General features: G+C 42.3%; 2 protein-coding genes across 4 annotated transcripts; one reads left to right on the forward strand and one right to left on the reverse strand.

The window, feature by feature from the left end:
• Nucleotides 1-34: 34 nt before the first annotated feature.
• Polr2K (DNA-directed RNA polymerases I, II, and III subunit Rpb12) lies at nt 35-671 on the forward strand. The gene is made up of 3 exons (XM_018010646.2): nt 35-195; nt 330-422; nt 501-671. Exons 1-3 carry the CDS (start codon nt 138-140, stop codon nt 521-523), a joined length of 174 nt encoding a protein of 57 aa, XP_017866135.1. The 5' UTR covers nt 35-137; the 3' UTR covers nt 524-671.
• Nucleotides 672-2,648: 1,977 nt separating this feature from the next.
• Nucleotides 2,649-26,750, reverse strand: chn (zinc finger transcriptional factor charlatan). 3 transcript variants are annotated; one of them, XM_018010611.2, is made up of 7 exons: nt 26,162-26,750; nt 9,577-9,890; nt 8,608-9,134; nt 7,526-8,545; nt 6,438-6,638; nt 5,907-6,239; nt 2,649-4,956 (listed from the first exon to the last, which is right to left on the reverse strand). In XM_018010611.2, exons 2-7 carry the CDS (start codon nt 9,793-9,795, stop codon nt 2,997-2,999), a joined length of 4,260 nt encoding a protein of 1,419 aa, XP_017866100.2. In that variant the 5' UTR covers nt 9,796-9,890; nt 26,162-26,750; the 3' UTR covers nt 2,649-2,996. The 3 variants fall into 3 exon arrangements, with proteins under 3 accessions (XP_017866100.2, XP_017866099.2, XP_089328439.1); XM_018010610.2 differs by lacking the exon at nt 26,162-26,750 and adding an exon at nt 19,782-20,119; XM_089472313.1 differs by lacking the exons at nt 5,907-6,239; nt 6,438-6,638.
• Nucleotides 26,751-27,029: the final 279 nt, after the last annotated feature.

Consider the following 27,029-nt stretch of genomic DNA (forward strand, 5'->3'; position numbering starts at 1 on the left):
ATCTACTGCTAGCCAAAGTGCGATTTTCTGACTGTTAATTAACATAGCTATGTTATAGAACATTTAACGCATTGTGAAAACAATAATTCGCATAGGCAAAACGTTTTCAAGTTATTATTTAATTAATTAAACAAAAAATGTCAGAAACAAGCTCCAAGGAAAATGTGAAGACCGCAATGACTTACATTTGTGGCGGTAAGTTAGCACATAAATCTAAATACACATAAAACAAGCTACAGCATGTTGTCGCACAGACGCGCACATGTTTCCATACAATTACAAATGATTTCTGTACATAAATAAACATTTTTTATAATATTTACAAACAGAATGTCATCATGAGAACGAGATGCGTCCACGTGATCCCATACGTTGCCGCGAGTGTGGCTACCGCATCATGTACAAGAAGCGCACCAAGCGTCGTAAGTATTGAGGCTCCGGCCTCTCTGTGCAGTGCTGCCCAAACTGTATGCAGCATTTAAGTTTTATTTTTCTTGCAGTTGTCGTCTTTGATGCACGATAAAGTTGTCTGGATACGAATATGGAAAACTAACATAGAATTTAGCTTGTAATTGGAAAACATATATATTTATAAATATAAGGAATTGTAAGCGGATAAAATGTGTTTTTTATTATTTAAGGCAACTTTTGATTAAATGGTAAATACAAAATTCCACAAGTGTATTAGCTTTAAATGATAAAATGCTTTTTGCTTGTAAATTATAGGGCTTAATATATTATGAAGGCGTAACTTATATTCAAATGTAATGTGTGCTTATAAATGCATCTAAATACTTCGTGTAAATCTCAGCATGAATATTATAGCCATATAAATATGTAAGGAACTGCTGTAAGAGCGATTTGTAGATAGGCTAGCTCACCTAACATTTGACACCTGTTTCCGTTCCTGTACAAATTTATATATAGAGCAGAAGTGAAAGGCGAGTGCTAATATCAGCAGAAGAAAATAGAATATAGAGAAGTAATCTCTATCGATGAATATTTACGGTCTCTAAAATAGAAATAAATTATTGATAAATTTGTTTTCTGATGGACTCTATAAAAGAGTAGTACTCTTCATTATATACTGTGTAAAATATTATCAGAGAAACACGGAGCTCGGTCTGCCTTTTCTTGGCTTAGAATCTAGTCTGGTTATAATTTAAGGAACCTGACGTACATCTTTTTGCCTCGTTACCTAAAAATCCGAGCTCTATTTAAACGTAAGTACAATATTTATAAAGCAACATGAGAAATAAAAGTTGAAAGTCGAGTAAAACATCCATAATTTTTCATTATATAAATATGTACATATATGTATATGTATGTATTACCACAATTCTCCCTTTCCCTCTCCGAATTAAAACAAATTGTTTTTTCAAATTTTTGTTTAAACTAATTTTACTTTTATTTGAATGTTTTTGGAAATATAATTTTTAAACTAAAAACACTTATATTTGTTTATATTACTCATTTGTTATATTTTTTTGTTGTTTTTTTTTTTTTTTTCATTTCTTTTGCAACATGTGCTTAAATAAAATGTAAAGTAAATTTGTTCTTTTGTTTTGTTGCTTTTTATTTATTTATTTTTTTTTTTTTGCTTTACTCATAAATGTCTTTTTTTGTCTCAAAAATTTTGTCTAAATGGCATTTGTCATCCAAAAATTTACTTTACTTAAGATTTTTCTCATTTTTATTTTTGTTTTTTTTTTTTTTTTAGTTTTCTTTTGTTTTGCGTTAGTTTATCGTTTGGTGTAATAAATTTACGTTTAAGTTTACCACATTTAGCAAAAACACACATTTTACACTAGAAATTGTTTATAGCATTGTTTATTTGTTATTTTATTTGCAACTTCTGTTGCTACTTCTTCGTCTTCTTCATCTTCTCTTAATATTTTCCCCGACACATTTCAGTCAAATATTTCCTTCTTGTTCAGTGTGTGGTAAAAAGTTATTCCATATATGTATATATATACTATATATATATTGTATTTTCTTTGAGTATTTTGTATTTGTTTTTGTTGTTGTTGTTGATAAAATCATAAGTACAACTACACGTTTAATAATAATAATAATAATAATGATAATCATATACTTTATGTTTTGTTTCTTTATCCATAAGCATTAAATTCTATTAACTGAATGCTTGCTGTATTATTTGAGGGCATTTCGTGGGCGTGGCTGTTGCTCAAGCAACTGAACTAAAGCTACAAACTAAATAAATGTTCATTATGTTAAAGCTTAATTTAAAAATAATAAAGAAATAAGGCATTGAGGTTTTGCATTCCATATTTTAAATTAAATACATGTATTTATATGTATATGTGTGTATATATATGTATGTATGTGTGTGTTTAGCGAATAATAGAACTTAAACATCTAGTAAATAACATGGCAAAAATTATACTCGTATTAAGTAACTAAAATATGAAGTTTCTTGTTGTTTTTTCGTTTTCTTTAAATGGCAAATTAAAGCTATTTCACTTCACAAATGATTTTTGTTTTCTTTTTTGCAACAAAATTGAAGATATTTGACAAATGCTCATCGGATATCTTCCTAAATTCTATTAAGTGTTTCATTATTATAATATAATATATTAGTGTACTTGTTGTTGTCTTTTTGCCTTTTGTTTAAACACTACAATGTGAGTTTGTTTTGTGAGTGTGTATGTGTGTGTGTCTTTTACATAACCTCAATTGTACAATTAATATAATGTGAAATTGATCGAAATTTGGGGAAACTTTCTACAGTGTTATCTTTTTTTTTTTGTGTTTTTTAGTTTTTTTTTTTTTTTTAAGAGAAATCATATTTCAGGTACATCACAACTTAAAATTTAACAAATAAATGCAAACTTGTTCTTTAATGAATTTTCAATGTTAATGCCTAATGCATAAGAAATGTATATGGCAAGCAAAACATTTGCTAAGATTAATGAGAAATTGGTTCGCTCTAAACTAAATAAAAAGAGAGGGAGTGCGGGAGAGCGAGCGAGTTTTTACAGTTTGGCATGCTTTAGGCGACGATGTAACTGCAAGCTGTAGCGCCGCTCAAACTGTGCGCTGCACTGACGACAGCTGCGCGACGCAACCTTCAGAGCACGATGCTTCCAAAACCGATGCAGCGCCAGAGAGCCAAGCGTGTGATAGTTGAAGCTAATGCCGCCGCCGCCATTGCGCCTTCGACTGGCCGTGCAGCTGGCGCAGCCCAATCTCTGGTGCACCAGCTTATTGAGATGCTTGTCGCGCAGCATGGCAACCACCGCCTCCGGAGAGAGGCGTATTTTCTTTGGCTGCGCCTGCTTACGCGAACTGCGCGCCGTCTCTGCATCGGACTTTTTGCTAAAGTCTAACGGTGCTGTTAAATACTCCTGTTTGCTGGCAGCATCGGCCAACAGAGGCAATAGCGTTGCCAACTGATTCAAGGACTTGCGCGAGGCGCTAGCAGCGCAGCTGTTATTGGCGCTGTTATTGATGTTGTTGTTATTGATGTTGCTGTTGCAGCTGCTGCTGTTGCTGTTGCTGTTCAGAGTATGTTGACTAACAGCCGGCTTCTTGGGGCTTTTACGCGGTGCTGCCAGATCTAGTTGACGCTTGAGCAGCGACTGGGGCTGCGATGCCGGCGCCACTGTTAACTTTGGCGGCGCAGCGCTGCTGCTGTTGCCGTTGCTGCTGCCGGTAGGCACCTTGGGTGTTATGGTCAGTGTAATGTCCTCCTTGTTGCGCAGATACTCAATATACTCCTCGGTCTCGCTCATCAGACGTCGTCGCTTGCCGGGCGACAACTGTTGCTGGCCCGTCGTAGTTGCTGTCGGCAGCGCTGCTGCGGCGGCGGCCAGCATCAAAGGCGTCTCAGCTGCATAGTATTTGTTTATAATGTCTTTAACATAATTCTGAAACTGTGTGCCAATGCGATTGAGATTCTGATATTCCATTTGGGTGAGAAAGGGTGTGTTGTTGCTGTTGTTGTTGTTGCCGTTGGGTGTTGATGTTACTGCAGCCACTGCTGCAGTGCCAACAGCGGCAGCTGCAGCTGCAGCAGCTGTTGCTGTTGCCATGGCTGCTGCTGCCGCTGCTGCAGCCGTTGCCTCAGACCTGCTGGTGTTGTTCTCCTTATCATCCTGAGGACAATGATGCACGGCATTTCTGTGAGATTTCTCTTTGTAATAGCTGTGACTGTTGTTGTTGTTGTTGTTATTATTGTGGTTGTTGTTGTTATTGTTAAGTTTATACGCGGGAGACGATTTAATAAGCTGCACTCGCTGCTGCTGCTGTTGCTGTTGCTGTAGCTGCAGTTGTTGTTGCTGCTGATTCTCTTGATCTTCGTCATACTCAATTTTGAGCTTTCGCTTGCTGGCGAGCAGCTCAATGGCCGTCTGCTCGTAGGCTGCCGCTTCCAGAAATGCCGATGCCATCAGCGCCTTGTTGTTGTTGTTGTTGTTGTTACTCTGCTCCTTCAGCTCGCTCTCATGCTCGTGCTCGCTCGACGAGCGCAAGCTTTTGCCATTGCTGTTGGCATGACGCGACATTTTCATGGGTGAACTAGCGCCCGACATGTTGTACTCGTCGCCCGAGTACGAGGAGGAGGATGCCGATGACGGTGTATTCTCATCATCCTCGCCCGTCGAGTGTTGCCTGGCACGCATAACGCCAAACTTTTGACGCTGGCCAATGTTGCTGTGGCTGCTGTTGCTGTTGCTGTTGTTGTTGCCGCCGTTGCTGCTGCTGTTGTTGTTGATGTTGCTGCCGCTGTTACTGTTGCTGCTGTGATGGCCGCCCATGCTGCTCAGGCTGTGCAATAGCGCTGCAGCCTCTCGTGTCGTCCATTGCGAAGGCAGTTTATTATTGAACAGGAGTTGATGATTTGCTGGTATTTTCAACTCGTGCACGCCTCCCGCTTTATGAAAATCCTGAGCGACCGAAGCTGTATTGCGACTAATTGCGTCCATTTTTAGCAGACTGCGGAAGAAGAGAGCAAAAGAAAGGAGAGATTAGATGAAGCAATTACATTGGGTAAATTATAGAAAAATTATGAAAACTCTAAAGATAAAACTGAATCAAAACTTGAAGAAATTTGGGAATCATATAAAACCAAAGTTGAATAAAACTTGATAAATTGCAAGAAAAATTCAAGAAAAACAAATAAAAAAAAATTGAATAAAAGCTCATCAACACCCAAAAACACAAGATTTAGATCATTATTATTCGATTAACAATGAAACAAATCAACAAAAATTTGGAAAAAAAAAATAATAATAATTATATACAAATAAGTAATCAAATTTTGCAATAAATTTTTGTATATATATTAAAATGTAATCGTGAAAAAAATGAAACAAGTAAACAATTATATTTGGCAACAACGTAAAGATAAATATAATAATATATAATGAGCTTTGGAAAATATGCGAAAAACATGGACAAAACAATTTAATAAAAACCCATCAAAACAGACTGGGAACAACAATGAAAGAAATCAGAAAATATTAAAAAAAAGAAGCTATGAAATTTGGCAACAAGTCATGAATAGTTAACCAAAAACGAACCTATGAAAATTGGCATCAGTGCATCAATAAACACATTTTGGAATATAAACCAAACAGAAAAGCAGCAAATACTTAAAAATAAATTAAAAATGAATTTTCAAATAAATAATAAATTTTGGCAACAAACTTTGGTTCCAAAACGAAACAAACAATGAAAGCAGAAAACATAATGAATATAAATATTCTTTAATCATTAATGAAGCTTTCCATCAATTGTTGAAATATATACCAAAACAGAAATCAGCCTATATTTAAATAAAAACCAAGAAAGGAAATCATGAAAATGGACAAGACAACAACAAACGAATTGAGGACAACACAAAAGTGATAAATGAGGGACAACAAAAGTGGGTCAGCAAATACCGCGCATAGTCCTCCGGATCGCTGCCCTCGGCTTCGAGGTATTGAAATAAACGCTCCGAGCCGCGTTTCTGTGTCGCTGCATTCGGCAGGCTGCCGGTGAGCAGATCATGCGGCGGTATCAGGGAGCCATTGGCACTGAGACGCCAGCCCACCATCGAGGTGGGATTCACGATGATCTCCTGCAGGGGGCCGCCGGTGATGTTGCCGCTGCTGCCGCCACCGCCACCGCCGCCGCCGCCTCCAGACACGCCCTCATTGGTGGTGGTGGTGTAGATGGTAACGGCGCCGCTGCCGCTCACATTGCCAACGGTTTGGCCGCCGCCGCTCGACGTGCTGCAGTGCGTGTTCAGGGTATGCGTATGTGTGTGTGTGTGTGGGCGTAGGTGTTCGAGTGTGTTTGTGTGTGTGAGTTGAGAGAACAAGAGAACGAGGGTAGTAACGAGAGTTAGAGGAGCTTTGTGCGCGCTTGTGGAGCAATGGGAGTTCGGGGGCTGGAGGGAGGGGTTCAAGAATTGGGTCTGAGAACGTTACCCAAAAGCATTGCCGGCATTGTGAAACGTGTTCAGCTGATTGTTGGCCACGAGCGTGTTGCCAATCGTACGCAAGACATTCAAGTTTTGGCTATGCGTTGCATTGTTGCTGCCATTGTTGTTGTTGCTGCCGCCGTTGTTATTGTTGTTGCTGCCGCTGTTGTTGCTGCTGCTGCTGCGCGCTGGACGATTATCGTGCGGACTGCATTTGGTTTAAAGAGAAACAACATTTCACTCAGGTGGGCAATGAGAGAAGCAAATTGTCTATCACATAGATCATAGGACATGGACTCTAACAACCAATTGCTATATATGATTATCTAGATCTTCTATCCAAGATCTCCCTCAAATTAAATAGAATGTCATATCAGAGAAGCTAATTGGCTATCACATACATACATAAATCATAGGACATGAACTATATAAAAACTAATTGCGATAGATCCTTATCTAAATCCCTCTTCTATCCAAGATCTTAAATAGGATGTCATATCAGCACATCATCGTATATCAGAGGCTTTAACAGCTAATTGTTATAGATCCTCATTTAGATCTCTCCTCTATCTATTTATAAACGTATAATGTCGTATCAGCTATGCGATCGCTGAAATCTTATAGCATATATCACCTATCTTTGGCTCTTTTCTTCTTACACATTCCTATCTATCCATACCCTATCTATGACATTAAATTGGCTCTCGTAGATCTTAGACTCCAACGGCTACTAAATGATATATTATATATTATTATATTATATTATAGATTATCGTTTACATATATCACCATCTAGATCTCTCGTATATCTAAGATGCTTTAACAGACAAGCGATCGATTGACTCTCGCTAAGATCATGGACTCTATAAAAACAAACGACCGTAGATCAGCAGCCAGATCATTATCTATATCACTTTACTCTCTATCCCAGCAACCCATCTAAGTAAACCCAAAGTCAATCCTTCTGTTCGACTCTCAAATAGATAAATCAACTCTAACAACAACTAAATACTAAAAATCATCATCGAAATCTCTTATCAAATCCCTACTTAGCCTATCTTAACAACTGAATAGAAATCAATTAGCTCTACTTACTGCACATCACTCATGTGAATTTGGTATTCCTCCTGGGTGTCGGCCAGGTAGGAGCACTTGCTGCACGCCCGCTTGTTGTGCACCTTGAGCACGTGGGTGGCCAGGCGCTCGGAGCGCGCCGCCTTGTAATCGCAGAGCAGGCAAACGAAGGGCTTTGTGTGGGTGTTGAGGTGACGCTTGAGGCCCCACTTGTCGGCGCCCGACCAGGGACAGTAGCAGCAGGTGAAGCGCTTCTCGCGCTTCGGCTTCAGCAGGCCGGAGCCGCCGGCACTGCTGCTGCCCGAGCCCGAACTGGAGCTGGCCACCGGCTGCTGGGCGCTGTTCATCACGGCGGCCACATGCAGCGGCAGCACTGAGCCATCGTCCAACTTCTCCTGCTTCAGCTGGGCGAGCGGCATGTCCGCAGCGGAGGCCACCGCTTCGATGGTCTCCGCAATGCTCATGCTGGTCGAGGTGGGATGTCGTTGTGCCTCCAGGAAGGCATTATCAATGTTCACGCCCGTCGCATTGATCGTCACGTTGCCACGGCCGCCCGCATGATGTGAGCCGACGCCGGAGCCACTGCCGCCACCCCCACTTCCGGCGGGCACATGCCGGCGCGTCTTATTGATGTCGTACTGCAGCTCGCGATGCATGCGCAGAAAATGCTTCTTGACGTGATCGGCGCGATTGAACTGCTTGAGGCAGGCATAGCACTGAAAGGGCTTCTCGTCCTTGTGGATGTTCTCGTGGCGTGTGTACAGATCCCGGCGATCCGTCGAGTAGGGGCAATGGGTGCACGCATAGCGCTTCACGATGTGCACTCCATTGGCTGCGGCAGCGGCGGCCGCTGCCTGGGCTTGGGAGGATTTCTTGCTGCGACTGCCGCCGCCAGAGCCAGAGCTGCTGCCGCCGCCGCTGCTGCTGCTCGAATTGGTGGGCGCTGAGGTGGGCGTGGATTGGGCCAGGTTCTGGGCCGCATTGGCCGATGTGGAGGGACTGGCATAGATCAGCTCCGCCGAGTGCTCCTGACGATGTTTCCTAAGGGAATAACAAAAGATTGAAATACTTTTCCATATCCATGTACACCGCTAGCTACTCACTTGGACTTGGGCGTGCTCTGATGCTGTTGTTGCTGCTGTTGTTGTTGTTGCTGCTGCTGTTGTTGCTGTTGCTGTTGTTGCTGCTGCTGCTGTTGCTGCTGCTGACTCACTTGCGCATAGCTCTGCAGCTTACCGCCCGTTGTCCACTGCACCAGCTGCGGCTGCTGTTGCTCCGCTGCGCCCGTCTCCTGCGCCCAGCGCTGCTGCTGCTCGCCGGCCTTGAGCAGGCCCGCCTGTCCGGCGGCAAAACCATTCTGCATCAGGGCAGCCAGACCGAAAGCTGTGCTCAAATGATCCTCGGACTTGAAGCTGCCCACGGCTGCAACGCTGGGCGCCGGCACCACTGAGCCGCCGCTGCCGCTGGCGCTGACCACCACAGAGTTACCCGACTCTGATTGCTGCTGCTGCTGCTGTTGTTGTTGGATAACATTGGCCTGGGTTGTGGCCACGTTGTTGCCGCTGCCGCCGCCCGCAGCACCAGTTGCTTCGTACTCAATGCTGGGCGCGGCGGTGCGATCAATTTGTTGCTATTGAGAGAAAGGAGAAAATAAGAAAAAAAGTATTAAATTATTTAAGTACTTTATATTTTGTACTCATATTTTTTATTTAATAATTTTTTCTTTTATTATTTTTATTATTATTTTCTTTTATTATAATTTATTTATTTATTTTTTTATTTATTTTTTTATTTTATTTTATTTTTTTATAATTTTTATTTATTTTCTTTTATTACAATTTTTTATTTTTTATAATTTTATTTATTTATTTGTTTAATTTTTATATAAATTTTTTTTTGGGTATATATTTCTTTTTTTTTTATTATTATTATTTTATGTCTTATTGCTAATCCAAGATCACTAACGAAAATTATATAAATCACGGCAAATGGGAATCTAATAATTTTCTTTAATGTTTCGATTTAATTTCAATGGTCATCGAACCTCTATATCGCCCCTTCCCTTTACTTACCAAATTCGTAAACGAGCGCTGCTCGCCCTCGGGCACCGCTGTGGGTCCACTGGTGGCCACCTGAGCCACCGGCGTACCGAGCGTATGCAAACCGTTGCCGGTCTCCTCGCCGTATAGTTTACGTGTGATTTCTTTGAACATATCTTCATATGTGGCCTCAACATTTGAGGACTGTGCGCTCGCTGTGTTGCATCCTGTCGCTGGGATTAGTGTTGCCATTGCTGCGACTGTTTGGCCTTGGCTTGCGGCGGCGTTGCACGAAAATTGCAGCGACTACTTCTCTCGCTGTTGCCTCCACGTATGCGCTTCGAAAACTGCAAAGATAAACCAAGGGAGAGAGAGTCAGTAACGGAGAGTGAGATAAGAGAGAGAGAGGGGGCTGACTGACCACATTTAGTTAGTCAGTGTGCCTAAGCTTAACGCACATTCACATCCGGCACACAAAATACCCAATGCCCACACAAAGCCCCCCAATCCCAATCGACGTCAGTTCGAAGAACTGTCTGTTGACACACCAACGGTTGCCGACGACGGCCTGGAACCTGCCTGCCTTGGGCCCTAGCCATGCGGGTGGGCCCCAGGGGGGGTTTTCTTTTTCGATTGATGCTGACGTCGTTCGAAGCAGCATCAGCTGAGTCAGCGCCAGCTCAGGCAGCAAGCAGCGATTTGAGCCCACTTTTTGTTAACGACATTTTTATTCGCCACTTGTCGGACTGGTGACAAAAGTGAATGGTTTGGAATAAATATTCTTATATATAAATATGTAGATATAGAGTGAATATCATAAACTTAATTTCCTTTCTTTTATATTTATTTAGAATAAAGCCTATATTATTTACCTTATTGGTTTGATTTATTTACTTTTAAATTTAATTGGTAAATTTAACTGTGTTTTATATACACAAGTCTAAATTATTTAATTAATTAATTAATTTTATATTTAAATGATTTCATTTGGTTTTTTATGGTGCTTTTTTGTCATTTATTAACTATTCATTATTTTTGATTCATTATTAATTAGTTTCTATTATTTATTTCTTATTGCTTTATATTATTTCTTTTTTATATATCTAATAATTTTCAGTATTTATTTTTTATTATATATTTTTCAGTTTGATTCGCACACTCATAACACTTTCGACACTTTTGTCGCCTGATCGCAGCGTCTGTTTTGCTGCATACATTAATAAAATGACTGCAACAACACTTAGGCTTGTTAGCAGAAGAGGAAGCAGAGGAAGAAATTTCATTGCGAAAACTCGACGCGCCCAAAAACTTTGCACCTTTATAGGATATCTAGGCGCATCTCTCACTCTAAATACAACACAAATTGCTAAGCAACAGCAACAACAACAATAACTATTGTAATTTTGGCGGCCCGTTTGTTGTTATTGGTGGGTGGCTCTACGTTGCTGCTGTTGTTGTTGTTGTTGTTGCCGCTGCTGGCCCACATGTTGCTGATGGCTGCGCCTCATTTTTCAAGTGAGATGCTGAACAAAAAACAAACAATTTTTGTATGGCGACAAAATTGTTTTTGTTATGGGCATGGAGCATGGGACATGGGCACGTTTCTTTCGATGGCCCAGAGCCAACACAGTGGGAGCCACCCACACGCGCCTAGGCCCAGGCCCATGTGGCAAATGAGCAAGGGGGGCGGGGCGGGCCTGGCCTGGCCTGCCGGGGAGTGCTCTGTCGGTCTGTCTGTGTGTGTAAGGAATGAGAGAATTATAGTCTGTGTGTGTGTGTGTGTCTGTGACCGGACCGAAGCGTGTTTTCTTTCGTCTCTTTTCGCGTCATATTTCGTATGGTTATTTGTTGTTGTTGTTGTTGTTGTTGCTGTTTGCATATTTGATTTTATGCTTTGTGTGCTTTTTACAGTTGTTGCCCACACTTTGCGCCACTGGGGGCGTTTGAGTCTTCTGCTTTACTTCGTTTCTCATTCGTTTGCTTTGCATTTGCTTTCGCGGCTGCGGCTGCGGCTTCAGCTTTGGTTTGTTGTGTCTCGTTGGGTAGGTCTACAAAGCCTGCAGATCTCAGCCCAGCTGCTCCCCTCCACGCCCCCTCGCTTGCCTTGCCAACCGCCCACGCCCTTTGAGTGACTCGCTGCGTGTGGCTTTTCAAGCCAAGGGCATTGTTATTGATGTTGATTTGATTGTGGTTGTTGTTGTTGGTGTTGTTGTTGGGTGGGTGACTTGATTTTTGTCTCAGCTCAAGATCAATGTATACAAAATTATCTCTATGGTATATATGTATGTACATATGTATGTTTATAATACTATTTAATATATTATCGCTAAGCACTCTCTGGAAACCCTCTTAAATTCAAGAGAAATATTAATCAATTTTACATTATCTTCAGTCTTCATTTGCAATTTTATCAATTTTTGCAATATCTTTCGTCATTCAAATGTTTTGCAAAAACTTAATAAAGTAAAAAAAAAAAATACCCGATAAGAAAGGGCTAAGCGATGGGGTCAACATTTGTGGGCGAGCGATAGACGCATAAACACACACACAACAAAAAGTGCCATGCGTTGCCAACAACAGCGGCAGAGTGTGTGGGTGCTCGGTTGGGGCCAGGCACTGAAATAACAGCAACAACATCCGCTTTGCTAATAGCAGGCAGCTAAAAAAAAATAACTGAAAAAAAAAACCCCAGAGACAGCAAACCAAACGGCGGCGTCAAATGGGCGCGTCAGCGAGTGGGCTGAAAATGGGCGCAACAGTCGTCGCCGCTAGCAGCAGCACTAGCACCAGCAGCAACAGCAACAAAATCAATTTACAACAACTCTAACACGCGCACCATCAAGAACAAATACAGCGATCGGTCGCCGTCAGCGACAGCGACGCCGACGCCACCGCCGCCTGTGGTGGGTGTGCAAAAAAACCGACATCAGCATTGGCATCCGCAGCAGCTGCGACGCTCTGCTGCTGCCCGCAATGACAACGCAATTTGGGGGAGTCAGCGAGAGTGAAAGAGCGCGCGAGAGCGCGCAAAACCGGTTGGCAGCTGAACATAAAAATGCCGGTTGCGGAGCTTTTGCTGTAGTAATAATTGAAGTGAGAGCGCAAGCGAAGCAAGCAAAGAGAGCAAAGATATGACAGGGCGCACGTCTGCCGATCGTTGTCGCTCTTCTTCTTTTGTCCAGCTGTCGGCTGTTGTCTTTCGTGGTGCAGATGCCGGACGATTGACTGTTAACGGTAAACGCATTATTGGGTGGCTTCTCTTCAAATAAGGCAGCAGAGTCAATTGCTGTTGTTGTTTGTTTTTTTTTTTTTTATGTTCTTTTTTGCTGATAATATTTTTTCAGAATTGCGCGTTGCGTGTGCTACATATGTACGCGTATGTATGTGTGTGCATATACGTATGTATATTTGTTAGGGGGCGGGTGTCACACAGCTAAATTGCCAAAGCAAAGTCGTACTTCTGACTGAGCGTATGTATGTAAGCATACATATGTATGTATGTGCAGTTAAATGTATATTTGTAAACACACACATAGACAGTTTAACACCCGTGGGCTGAGCCGACCCGATGGCAGCTCAGGGTGAGCCACAACATTACTGAAAGCTGTTGTTGTTGCGGTGAACGGTGAAAGGCCAAGATACGCGGGAGAAGCGAAGAGAGAGAGGAGAGGCGCACCGATTGGGAGGAGGGCGACCAGCAGAGAACAAGCAATGGACAACGGCATCGGCAGCGGCTGCGACTGCGACTGCGGCAGCTAATGACATGTTAACGCCAAGCAGCAGCCGTCTGTCGGTGGCAAAGCCACACGCAGTTATTAAAAAGTGCTTTTGCGCGATGGCCTGCACAGTGGGGCGAGTTAATTGGAAGGGCGGCACCAGGCCAAACACACATAGAAGTGAGCAAAGCGAACAACTTGAGTGGCACACGCAATGCAAACAACTTTTTAATCTTTACATATTTGTGCATATTAACACTTAGTTTACAAATATATCTATTTAAATTAAATTGAAGGCACTGAATGTGTTTTGGAAGTTAGAGCTTGTCTAAGTTAAAGTGAAATTGTAATAAATGTATGGGAATATAAATTTAGAAATAACAAAAGTTCTTCTATAAATGTTATTCACATGGACTTAATATTTCAGCTGAGCAAAGTATTTTAATATTTGTAAAATGATTTTTTTTTTTTTTTTTTTTGCAAATAAGTATACAATCAATGAAGTTAAAATGCGATTCATCTGCTGATTATAAAATAAGAATTATAGCTTATCTAATGAAACAATAATCCACATTTGTAAGTTTGCAAAGTCCTATTGTTGGTTTAATAAGTATTTTATACATTAATGATAACTATAAACTTATTATTTCAATAATTTAATCAATTGTTGTAATATTAAAAAATAAGTGGGTATGTTTTTTTTCATCTTAGATAACAGTTTATTTATTTTCAATCAGAAAAAATAATTTTAGTATTTCTAGCGCTTGCAACTTGTCCCACTGTCTCGCGTCTCTGTCTGGCGACCGATACGTCGATACACAACAACAACAACAGCAACAAGTTGTTAAAGTGGGTGGCTGTCTAACAGCTGTTGTGTCCAGCTAAATTCAACGATCGCTCGAACGACAGCAATATAAAATCTTCAATTTTATATGCGCAACAGCAGCAACAACAACAACAGCAACCAGGGGACGCAACGTAAATGATTTTCTTGGCTGCTTCACACGCCTACGCAGCAGCAGCAGCAGCAGCGCATGCGTGTGGGCTGCTTGCATTGGTATTGTTGTTGTTGTTGTTGCGTGGGAGGGAGTGGGGTGGCCACAGCAAATTTGACAAAAAATAAAACAAAGGGGAACTAAGCAAAATAGCTAAATATATGTATGTATGTATGCTTGTGTAGGCAATATGTAAACGCTGCGTTTACGATACGTCTTCATTTTGGTTGTTGTTGTTGTTGTTGCTTTGCACTTTTGGCAGCTGCGCCACAGACATCCGCCAGCGTCGCGACGCTGCGGGCTCTGCCTATGTGTGCGTGTGCCTCTCGGTGTCTCTGTGTGTGTGAAGGCGCAGAGGGCAGCTTTATATGGGCGGCAGGTGGTAATTTTTGTGACCAGTCGAAGACAACAGCAAAACGATGCGACGGCAGCTGCTGCTGCTATTTTTTTTATTTTTTTTTTTTTTGCCTCTCTTTTTTGGCGTCTTCTTTTCGAGCTGAGCTTTGGCCCAAGATGAGCGGACAGACAACAAAGCAATAAGCGCAGCGCTTTAAAGCTGGTTTCTTAAAGTATGTTAGTGTGTGTGTGTGTGAGTGGTTGTTTATGTGTGTGTCTCTCTGTCTGCTTGTTGATTTTTGGGTGGTGCTGGTAGCATTGCCTTGTGGGCGTTTGCTGCAGCACCAATAACAACAGCAACATTCACCGCAGCAGCAGCAGCAACAGCAACATTCACAGCAGCAACTTCTTCAAGGGCAGCCATTAGTTCAGTTCAGTTCAGTTCGCTTCATTTCGAACCAAGTCATATATAGCATTTTAGTTGTCTCTCCACTGACTTCAGCTTTTGGCTATGCTTATTATTATTGCTGCCGCTGTTGTTGTTGTTGTTGTTGCTGTTGCTGTTGTCTTATTTTTTTGCTGGCAGCTGTTGGCAGGTGCGCGCCCTCATAAAACGTTGTCGAACGACCCAAAATGCAGGCGCTGCTGCAACAGCAACAGCAGCAGCAGCAGCAAAAGGAAAAAGAAAATGGCGATCTCTGCGTCTGGCGTCCCTCTTTCAAGTGCCAGTTGCACCCTCCTACGTGGTCTTCACCTCCCCTACTCCTCCTACTTCTCATCCTCCTCCTCCTTCTTCTTCTCTCGCTTTTCTTATGAAATCTTTGCCTCTTACTTAAAATGCTGCCCAAGCAACATGTGCATCGATCCTCAGCACTGACTGTCTGCCTGTCTGTCCTACGATCTCTGCCCCTCCTGGGGTAGCAATTTATGCCGTTGTTGTTTCACATTTAGGGGTGGGTTTTTTCCTTCGTGTTCAATGTTAGTTCTGGTCGCAGGGTTGGCGAGCAGGTTGCAGCTGCCGCCAGAGGGAGCGACTCCTTTGCCAGCCTGTTGCTGGACTATTAGCCTGCAGTGCGTGCATCGGCACTTGCGCTTAGGGGTTGAGCCATACCAGCTGACAAGTGGATAAGCCAGGCCAGAAGGGATGACCAATTATGCGATGGCATGCAGACATATGCACATATTATTATACTACATTCGGATTTGTTACACCTGACAGGCCGGTTCTATGCATTACATTTGCCCGGAGCATATTAACATTTTTAATGGAGCTAACAACATTTTCTTCTTTGAATTAGAATATAAAGGATTTTGACAAAGCTTTACTTTTGCGAAAAGGGAATAAAATAAATAAGTCAGTAAATCTGAAATCTAATCTAAATCTAAAAACATTATTACTTTATCAGGATAAATCCATTATATCTTTCAGTTTAGGTTCCAGTGGAACACATCTATAGAGCTGATTATCCTTAATTTTGATGAACTGAATATGAATATGGTTTATCAACTAATCAAGTAATTAAAGTCTATATGCTCATCATCATTGAATCAATAACATCTTAGAGCTGATGTCTAAATTCTAGATCTGAGCCCAATCGAAATATCTCGAAAACTACAATGTAGTTGCTATTGACAGGCTTTATTATTCGAGCGGATCTTAGGGTTGTTCTTCCGATTAGTTATACTATAGACATACATACTCACAAAACGGATAGATATACATATATGTATACGTATGTATATCTATCCGTTTTCATGTGTATGTATAAGCATGTGCTCTAAACCCAACCCAAAATTTTAACGTTGAGTTGTTGACGCTGGACGCCTCTTAAAATTAACAGCAACAACAACCAGAAGCAGCAGCAGCAGGCAGTCACACACACACACACACATTCATACTCAACCTCCGACAGAAACAGACCCAATAATGAAATTTCACAACAACCTTCGTCGACGACTCGTGTGTTTTTTTTTTTTCTTTTCTTGATTTTTGGTTTTTTGGGCCGTCCCAACGTTGAATATTGAAAAACGGTTGAGGTTTTTAGGCAAATTGTAGTAGGAGGAGGCGATGGCAATGGCGATGGCGATGCGCCGGCAGCAGTGCGAGGCCCCGACCCCAGTCACAGTCGCAGTCGCAGTCACCGCCACTGCCACCGCCACAGCCCCATAGAATGAGGCAGCGAAACGCAGATAATGATGATCACAAAGCGCACAAAGAGCAGCGCGACTGAGCTGAGGAGGGGGCGACGACTGAAGACGAGTTTCTCGTTTTCGGGCCACGCCAACAAAGTGACTGGCCTGATAAAACGAGCAAACCCAACCGAAAACCAAAAACCAAAATATAATCAAGCCAACAGCTCTAACCCCTCCCCCAACACACTGAGAGGGACTGAGCCCTGGCCCAACCCAAGTTTGAAAGCGGCGAATGGTCCACAAATGAAATGAAATGAAATGGAATCCTACGCAATGGGGTGGCTGCTGTGGCTGTCGCTGCTGCTGTTGCTGTTGCTTCAGCTTCTACTTCTGCAAAGGGGACGCGACTCAAAGACGCCACAGGTAAAAAGTAGAAACCTTGAAAGCCGCAAAACAAACAGCTGCTGCTATGTGGAACAGGTAAACTCTCTCGGGCAGGTAAGCTGCAGCATGGTCAGGCCGGGTCGGCCCGGGGGAGGCAACGGCGCTGTAACAGGAAATTCCTATGTGATTTTTGGTGAGATTGTTCGGCCGGTGCAGCCAGCGAACAACCCTCTTGGCAGGCAGGTACCGATCTACCGATCGTCGATCGTCCCGTTGTCTTTCCGCAAGCCACCCTCCCCTATAGATCGCCATCCGTCCATTGGGCCCCGACGGGAAGTGCGTAATTTAGTTTGTGAAGTTTGCGCTCTGGCTGCGTTTTGGGGTCGCGCCTTTGTTCATGGGAACTTGAACTTAGCAGAGCAAAGGGAGAGATAGCTTGATGCGAGTCTGAATATGCCTGTGTGGGTCTATCTTTTTAACTGGGGTGTGTCACCATAAAGAGATCTAGCATGATAGATAATTGTCTAATTGGCAAGAAATTTTATCCTGTTATAAATAAGAATATAAATAAAATATTATTACTGAGTCATTAGCTATGAGATAGCATAATGTTAACATAACTGAATCCTTAAGCTCAGCTATTAACACTCTTAATTTCAAAATCATTGCTCATAAAAGAGAGTAGAGGAGAGAGTTTTATTTATAACTGCGCAGTTGACTCTCTGAGAATCAAGCTCATGCACACCTACAAACATGTATGGATCTCTATATGTATATTATGTATGTGTGTGTGCATGCATGTGTGTCTGTAACCGAAAAACGATCGCCGCATTGACAACTCCTTGCTTGAAAATGATGAAAGCGCAGCAAAAAGTGCTAAAGTAAACGAAGGGGAGACGACGCTGCATAAACAACAAAATGTGAGCAACAAAAACAACAACGCGCAAATTATAGGGGGCCGAATTGTGTGGGGGCGGTAACGCAGACAGCAGCAGCCAAGCAAAGCAAAAACGAAGTAAACGAACGCAGCAGGAAGAAGGAGAGGAGGAGAGCAGAGTAATGCAAAAGTTGTTGTTGCTGTTGGGTGGGTGTAAGAAATTCATCAGAAGTCGTCGTCGCTGGGCAGGCCGAGGCGAAACTGCAGGCAGGCAGGCAAACGGCAGTGGGCAAGCAAAGAATTTGTGTGCGATAAACTAACAAAAGGGTGTGAAGGCAAAAATAAAAAATAAAATAAAATAAAACAGAAAACGAGAGCCGAGGGCCGAGGGCCGCTGTTTAGGCAGTGGACGCCAAAATAAAAACCTAAAAAATCAACATACGAAACAGCAGGCGGTAGAAGCAAACGACGGGCGACGGTCAGTCGCGTCGCTTGCTGTGAGAGACAGACAGCGAGAGAGCGAGCCGAAAGTCGGGAGTTGAGCCAAGCGAGGCGGCAATTAAAGAGCGCAACGGCTATGCGACAAAGCAAAAGAATAAATAGGGCTGAGGTAGGCGTCGAGTCGAGTCGGGTCGAATCGCGCTGTGTCGCGCCGTTCGCCCCGGGGGAAACGGGCAAGCAAGATTTTCAAACATCACCCACTCACACAAGACTCTCTACGTGTGCGTGTGCATGTACATAAGTGTGTGTGCGAGTGCGTTGCGCATTTGGTAAAGAAGAAACACGAGAGCGCAGGCAGACGGATGAAAAGAAAGTAGGATAATGTAGGCGCAGGGTTGCCAGACCAACTTACTACAAATGCGAAGCTACAAGTGTGCGTGACAGAAAGAGAGGGCGGCAGGCAGTCAGACAGCCAGACAGCCAGACAGTTAATGTGGGAGCAGGAGGAAGATTGTACCCAACACACACGCAAGCTGTCAAGGATGTTGTTGCTGTTGGGTTTGGCGGTGGTGGTGGGTTTCACATCATTCATTATCGTTGCCCCTTGCAGAGCGAGGGAGGGCCAACTGCTATGGCGACCGAGGCTCGATTTTCATCTGCCGGTATGAGTGTGTCTGTGCTGGCATCTCTTTTGTGATTGCCACAGGCGGGCCCAGACCCAAGGCACGAAAGGGGTGCCCACTCTTCGCGGGCATTCTTTGTATTTTTTTTTCGGTTTTTGGGAGTGTTGTCTGAGTGTTGGTGCGTTTTTTGGGCGTTGGAGTGGCTGTTTTTTTTTTTGGGTTGTCTGTGTATAATTGGAAATTGGGTAACCGGTTTTTGAGCCGCCAGCTACCTGTGGGCTGTGGTTGTTGGCTGTGGCCTTCGGAATGATTTTTGTCGATGGGTCTATGTAATGTGTGCAAGTATTAGTGCCTCGATGTCTGTGTGAATATACATATCTGTTAGCCACATGCGTTCTAAGCGTTAACATGTGTCCAGCTAAAACAGACAACCCTAACTATTATTTAAAAACCATATATATCTTTGCTAATATCCTGTCTACATTATAATCCCAATATGCAAAAGTCTGGCAACGTCCTTCCAAAAACTGTGCCCTTGAACATTGGTCACATTCATTCCAAAAAACTGGCACACATACACAGCCAGACACACGTACACATACAAGCATACCACTGCAAGTGCTCAGAAATCTCATTATCAATAATTATTAATAGCCACCAAGACGGCATTAAATCTGCGCCCTTAATTATTAATTATTTTGAATTATTAATTATTATGTTTATTAATATGTACCTTTGATTGTTTGTAATGAGTCCGTGTTCTTTGGACTTTAAGCCATTTCTATACGCCGCAAAACGTCCTTTTATTGTTATTGCTGTTCTCGTTGTGTCACTTGTTACACTCACACACAATTTGTTTACTATTTGGAGATATGCAATTAGTTGCATACACACACATTAAATTGTGCACTTTAATTAATCAAAACACTGGCCAAAAATCTTTAAAAACACGCGCCGGCCAATATACAAGAAATTGTTTGTGGTGCTGTGCTGTTATAATGCACGCGATGCGAGCTAACGAACCGAACGCCACGAAAAATTCCAACAGACTGCGAGAGCGTCACCGACACCAGGCAGAATGTGGGAGAGAAGCATGGAACGATGACGCAGCCAGCTGCTGCTGAAACGACCGCGCTCGGGCAGCGTCAGTGCTGTTGCACAGTGGGCTGAATCGCCTATATGACAATACAAAATTGATTTCCTTGATTTGCGTGAGTGATATGAGGCTTATTATTATCATGGCTTAATTGTGGGTAGTTTAGTTTAAAATACTGTTTAGTTTTATTTACAATTTTATATTATAAAAAATTTAATAATTTAGGTACTTTTATGTACTGGAATCAACTTATTATGACAAGTGCACTTAAGTTCTTAGTATTCCACTGTTCCCAGCCGCCGGGGGCCCAAGCAGCCACCTTATACAGCGAATGATCGAATAAAAGAGAAATTGCAACAAACAATCGACGGCGTCGCCGGCGTCTCTGTCGCTGTTGGCGTCGACAGCAACAGCCAAGGCACGGCCAGGCAAGCCACCCGCTCATTCACGTTTTTGCTGTTGTTGTGTGGGCCTTAGTGAGAGCATCAGAGAGCAACAGTGGGAGCGGGGGTAGCATAGACGCTGCTATTGCCTTTGCTGTTGTTGTTGTTTATTGCGTAGGGTGGGTTGGCTTGTAGAATTTCTGGACAATATTGTTGTTGGCTCAGGCGCTGCGCAGTCGCGCAGAAGCAGGTCAGTTTGTGTGGCGTCCGCCGCTGCGCAACTTGATTTTTGTTGTATTTTTATGCGCGGCCGTCGGCGTCGGCGGGTTGACTGTTGGTAATGATCTTCGTGCATGTGGGTTGCTGCTTGTGGCTGTTTTTGTAGCCGCCGTTGTTGCTGTTGTTGCTTGTGCTGTTACTGTTGGCGGCGTCGGCTACGGGGGACGATTGACTGTTGCGTTCATTAGCGTGGCCGCGGCTTTTTGGGCTCGTTTCCGAGGAGGTGCTGATATATATGTACATACATAGTCCAGGTAGATACAATACAAATGTATTTATATATGTATGTACATCTATGTATGTACATAAGGTTGGGCAGGTAGTTGGCAGCTGGGTGGCGCTGGCTGCAGCGTGGGCAGCACAGCTGAAATTGAGGTTAGGCTGAAGTCAAAGCCAAACGAAAAACTCGGCTTGAATAATCTGTCAATGCTATGCAAATGTGCATGACTCACAGGGAAATACCTCAATAGTGCAAGACTTGCACTCGACGTCGCCACTCGCAACAACAAAATCACGAGCAACGCGACGCAGTCAATGAAATTGAAAGTTGAATGCAATCAATGGCTGAAAGAAGAAGCATCGCATCAAGCTGCGCTGCAACTGAGCTGCTCTGCTCAGATATTGTTCTGTTGCTGTTGCCTCGCTGTTGTTGCTGTTCTTCTTATTACTTTTATTGTAGCGAAAAGTTACGGTTCTTGTGATTGTTGTTTTAATCAGTGAGTATCGAAGCGGGTGAATCAATTAGTGAAACGACTATGGACTAAAATGCATTTAGATGAGAGTGTATAGGAACCCAACAGTTACTCGGCAGACAGATGCGCTACAGAATAAAAAACGTATAAGATAAGAAATATATAAAAGAGGAAACAAGTTATAATATTATATATTTAATAAAAACAATGCATAATAATAAATAATAAAATATATAATAATAATTGAAGCAACTCGAAAAAAAAAAAAACAAAAAACATACAAACAAAAATATTATATATTTTTATTTTTATTTTTACAAAATATTTTAAGTAAAACTACTTATTAATATTTATAAACTTAAACTAGTTTTTAGCATAAACATTAAATGTTTATATAATTAAATAATTAAAATTTATTATGCAAAATATATTAAAAAAAAAAAAAAAAAAAAAAAAAACATATCACTATTTTTCAAGTTTTTAAAGCATTTTATGTTTTTAGATAAAACATTTAACAAAATATTGATTTTATTTTAATAATTACGATTTTATAAATATTTATATTTATTAATCAAACGAGTTCTAAAGTTTTCCAAAAAAGTATGAACTACAAAAAAATTGCTTAAAATATAAATCAATCTTTCAATTGGCTTTGCCCTTAATAAAATTGTTAAAGTCCACATCATTCCAAATATATATACTCTTACAGTTATTTACGCTCCCATAAACTCCCTTAACAAAGCCCAGCCTCAGGCAAAACCATTTCAGAAATGCCTTCAGTGCGGCGCAATGCGTCAGATTACGGATCAAGAGACAAAACAGGTTAGTCAGTGAAATGGAGCACCCTACTTTTAGACTTCATTGCCACTCAAGTGGCGATGGTGGCTGATGACGAGACTGTTGCCGCTGCAAAGGAGCACTGGCTAGTGAACCGGTTTGAAGCAGCCGCAGCAGCAGCAGCCCTAACTAACGAGGCCCGAGACGTGAGCATGTGGCCCACTAGCCGAAGGAAAGCAGCAGACGCACACAGCCAACACAGTCGATCGACATCGAACTCTGGCAATGCCAAATGATGCTCGGCGAGCGATATCACAGCTGTTGCACTTGTCGGGTGGACCGACGCCTCGACCCGTCAACCGCTAACCTCTGGCCATCCTTGGTCGCACGAACTTGTGTGCGCTGTGGTGATATAACGAAAGCTGCGTAATGAGCAGAGCCAATTACAAAACGAGCTGGGTGGAAACCTGTTGCTGGTCACTGGGCGAAGCCCTTCCTCAGTCAGGAGAAAGTATCGCTGGGTAGGGCTTCATCCATAAGGCGCCAGGCGGAGATCACAAAAAAATCCCTTAACATGGACGTACCCAATGCCCCCTTTTGCCGATCGTCACGATTTGCTTGCACTTTGTCACGTCTCATTTAACAAAAAAAAAAAAAAAAATGTATATATACATAAAAAGTGGAGTGTCGCCGAACAGAGGGGCCCAACCTGACCCTCTCGCCAAGGCAACAGCAACAACCACAGCACAGACAATGGCCATAGGGTGGGTTGCGATCGTCGTTCTCTCACTCGCTCACTCGTACGGCGCTCTCACTTATTCAATATGGCGTAGCCTAGCGTGGGACGGACATGGGCTGGAGTAGGCGGCGGGGTAGAGGCAGCGGTAGGGGTAGGGGCAGTGTCTGAGAGACGAGGGTACGGTAACGCATGCGCAATTCGCCGACTGTAAAAACTCGAAAACGTGGGCGTGGGTGGGCCGAACATCTATTCAGCCGTTGTCTAGCTAACTGTGTGTATATGTATATGTATGTGTGTGTTTGTTTGTTTGTATATGTGCTTGGATACAGTTCCCGGCATTTGCTTTTGCGGTCGGCCTTTGCTCACTTGTGAGTCACGGGCTTCTGGGCTCTGGGTGAATTCGTGTTTTCGGCTAGTGGGGGCAACTCTGGTGGCGGGTCGAAACTGGAATGTGATCAACAGGAAATGGTCAGCAGTTTAGCTGCCCCACGCCACCACCACTCCAAATGAAGTAATTTCTCTGTATGAAATTTCTATACAATTCTAGAAAAATTCGACGGTTACTGAAATGTGAGAGGTTTTGTATAGATAGCATTTGTTAAAAGGCAATGCTACAACTCTTTTAGCTAAAGTAGTCTATTACTAAGATTATCAGACTATATTTACTTATATTGTTATTATTATTATTTTAATTATATTATAAGTATTCTATGGTCATGTAGTCTATGTTCAAATTATTTCCTTAGAGAAGGCAGACGCAAAGAAGACACGCAGGACGGAAGGTCGGAAAAGGGATAGAGTTTGCCTTAAGATAGAGAAGGAACGAAATGAGGAAGAAAGCCAGGAAAGGAAGAGTTAGCCTTAAGGTAGAGAAAGAAGGAAGTAGAAAAGGAAGCAAGTAAGAATAAAGAGAGTTAGCCTTAAGTTACAATTGATCAATTAGCAGATAACTCAAATTTAGGTCATGTTAATAAGGGAGTCATTATGGCCGTGTTTTTTTTTTAAGAGGCTCACAAATTTTAATAGAATTAAGCTTGAAAATTATTGAAGGGCAGACAAGCTTGTCTCTATGGACATATCTTAACAGCACACTCTCTTTAGGCACAAATAACTCCCATTACTTTTATGTAAATCTAAAGATATTGTCTTTAAGAAACAATTTGATACCTTTAATTTAAACTAAAACTGAAACTGTTATGGATATTTTATATATTATTATATATTTTATATATCTGATTTGTTTAAAGAATCGGTTGGAATCCTCATGCCATTCATAGATATTTATCTTTTTGTTTATAATATGATTTTTCTTTTTAAACGAGGCTCTCTAGAATTATCTATTTTAATTGAAAGTTATATACATATATAATCTTTATGTATTATATATAAGCCATGAGACGTCTGACAAATTGTAATTGAATTTGATGCATGTTTTTGCAGCAACCACCACAAAAACTTTTAGATGCATTTAATATTTAAATATATAGACATACAAATTTTTCTCATTCCACCAACTAAATAATATATATATGTATATGTCCATATAAATCAATGTCTATATTTGTATGTATATAGGAAATCCTTTATAATTTGAATGCACACACAGACATTCACATATGTTTAATCCCATGCAGCAAAATTGGAATGCATAAAGCTTTGCATTTTATATAAGGTATAAATCATGTACATATGTATTTGTGTGTGTGTGTGTAATATACTAATAAAATCCTCAACTCAAACTAACGGAATTCGTAATTCGCCCGCTTACGTTGCACTCCCTCTGCAGGAGGTTTATTTGCATTGCCTAGCAACAACAGGAAAAATAAAAGCTAGAAAGAATTTTAGTTTCACCAAATACATGAGCATAAATAACAAAATACAAATTATATAATAAAAACACAGACACAAACATACGTATATATTAATATATGTATGTATATATATACACACACACACACACACACACATGTTTGCATATGCCGCATATGTTGTATAAAAAGCTAAAGCACAAAAACCATATGCAATCAGCGCCCAACTCACGCCCACAAAAATCAAATAGTGCTTGAGCGAGACAAGGAGAGCGAGTGCCTGAGCGAGAGAGACGGAGCAAATGCAATTGCATATTGCGAACGCAGCTGGACAGCAGAGAAGAGGAAGCACGCACACAAACTACATATTTTACACTATGCGAGAGAAAACTTATGCTCGCTCTCTCTCACTCACTCATTCTCTCTTACTCTTTCACTCACTCTCTCGCTCTCTTTTTGAGCTGGATTTGAAAACTGCAACAATAATTCCTTTGCAGTTTTTTGATGCGATTGAGCGATGGCTGGGGGGTGCTGGGCGGTGGGGGGTTGTTTTGGAAGGGGGGTGTGTGGGTGGTGGGAGAACCAAAAATTGTTATAGACACAAAATTTATGATATGCGCCGCCTGGTGGTAGGAAAAACAACCACCCAACCCAATGCGAAAAGTCGTTCGCTTGTAGTTTTCAAAATGCCAAAGCAGCTAAAGCTTCAATATCTATGTGTGTGTGTGTGGGCGTGGGTGTGAGTGTGTGCATTGTTTTGGGGGTTGGTATTTTTGCTGCATAGAGCGCCTGCTCGAATACCAATACCAATGACAAAAAAGCCATGGCAAATGCTTCCATGTGGAGCAAGCCAGCCCATCGTATTGATGATGGAAAAATAGAAGTTGGCTCTGTTTTTAGTTTGTGGGGGTTGTTTGGAGCCCGACAATAGTTGACGCTGTCGTTGCCGTTGCCGTTGCTGTTGCTGTTTCTGTTTTCGTTTCTGTTGCTGTTGCTCTTCGTGCCGTGCGGTGGGGTGATTCTCTGGAAAAAGTGCATACCGAAAAATATATACGCACACAGACAGGCAAAACGCTCACACTCACAGTTACACTCACACTCGCACTCACACAAACGCAGTGCGGAAAAATCAATAAATCATTTGTTGGAAAATTTTTTAATTGCCCTCTACTATGGATTTATATAGAATCCAATCCAATTGAATGTTCCCCCTTTTTGGCAGCTGTCGCTAAATACGCTCTGCGCGGCATATGCAACTCCCCCATGCAACGGTATTTGCACGTATTTCATGTAATTTTGGGCGAAATGTCATTGCATACTTTTATGCGCTGCAACTTACCAACATGTTCGCAGAGATTTTCGCGGCCAGCCAAGAAGTATGCAACAGAAATTGTCGTCGACGAGCGCAAGCAGCGTGACTCGCAGGCAAAACTTTTGGGAATCCTTTTCAGCCGTAGTTTCTTCAGCTTCTGCTCTTTATTTTTTCTTCTCTATTTTCCTTTTTTTCGTCACTTTTTTCAGTTGTTCTTTGACTTGGTTACGCACTGCACTTTAAGCATTTGACGCGACACAATGGGCTTTCACAACTAACCTCATCAACACTCACACACTGAATGAATATTCGAATGAATGGGAGTGGAACAGAGCCGAGCGCCTAGAATGCAAAGCGGCGACTGGCGACTGGCGTAGTTGCCGTTAGACTTGTGTTGCTGTGCTGTGCGCCAGCCCTGGCGTCGGTGCCGACGTTTTAGGAGGCGGCGCGACCAACCGCCTCTTTTACGCACTCACACATACACACACGACAGTATTTAACCGTTATTATTATTTGCTGTGTAATCGTTTGTCTGTGTTTTGTTTTTGGCGGCTGCAGCAGCGTTTCGTTTTTGCTGTTGTTGCCGCGCCGATTGCCAGTCGCGCAATAATTGCGCTCCGAGTTGTGCAATCGCACAAAAAGCTTCCTGTTTATGGTGCGCCTTGTTGTTGTTGCTGTTGTTGGTAGCACAAAAAAGCGCGCGCATTCCAGAGCTCTCCCACACGCACAGTTAGCAAGCGCCTTTGTTCTATCTCCCTCGCTCTCACTCTCACTCTCTCTGTCTTTGTCTCTCTCACTCTGTCGTTCACTCGCTCTCTTATGTTTTCATTCGATGCGCTTCGCTCTCTGACAAGCTCATACCATGGCAGCCATGTTTATTTACAAAAAGTTTACC

Source organism: Drosophila arizonae, chromosome 5 (genome assembly GCF_054131065.1).
Source record: "Drosophila arizonae isolate 15081-1271.41 chromosome 5, UAZ_ARI_1.0, whole genome shotgun sequence".
In the NCBI taxonomy this organism is placed as follows: domain Eukaryota; kingdom Metazoa; phylum Arthropoda; class Insecta; order Diptera; family Drosophilidae; genus Drosophila; species Drosophila arizonae.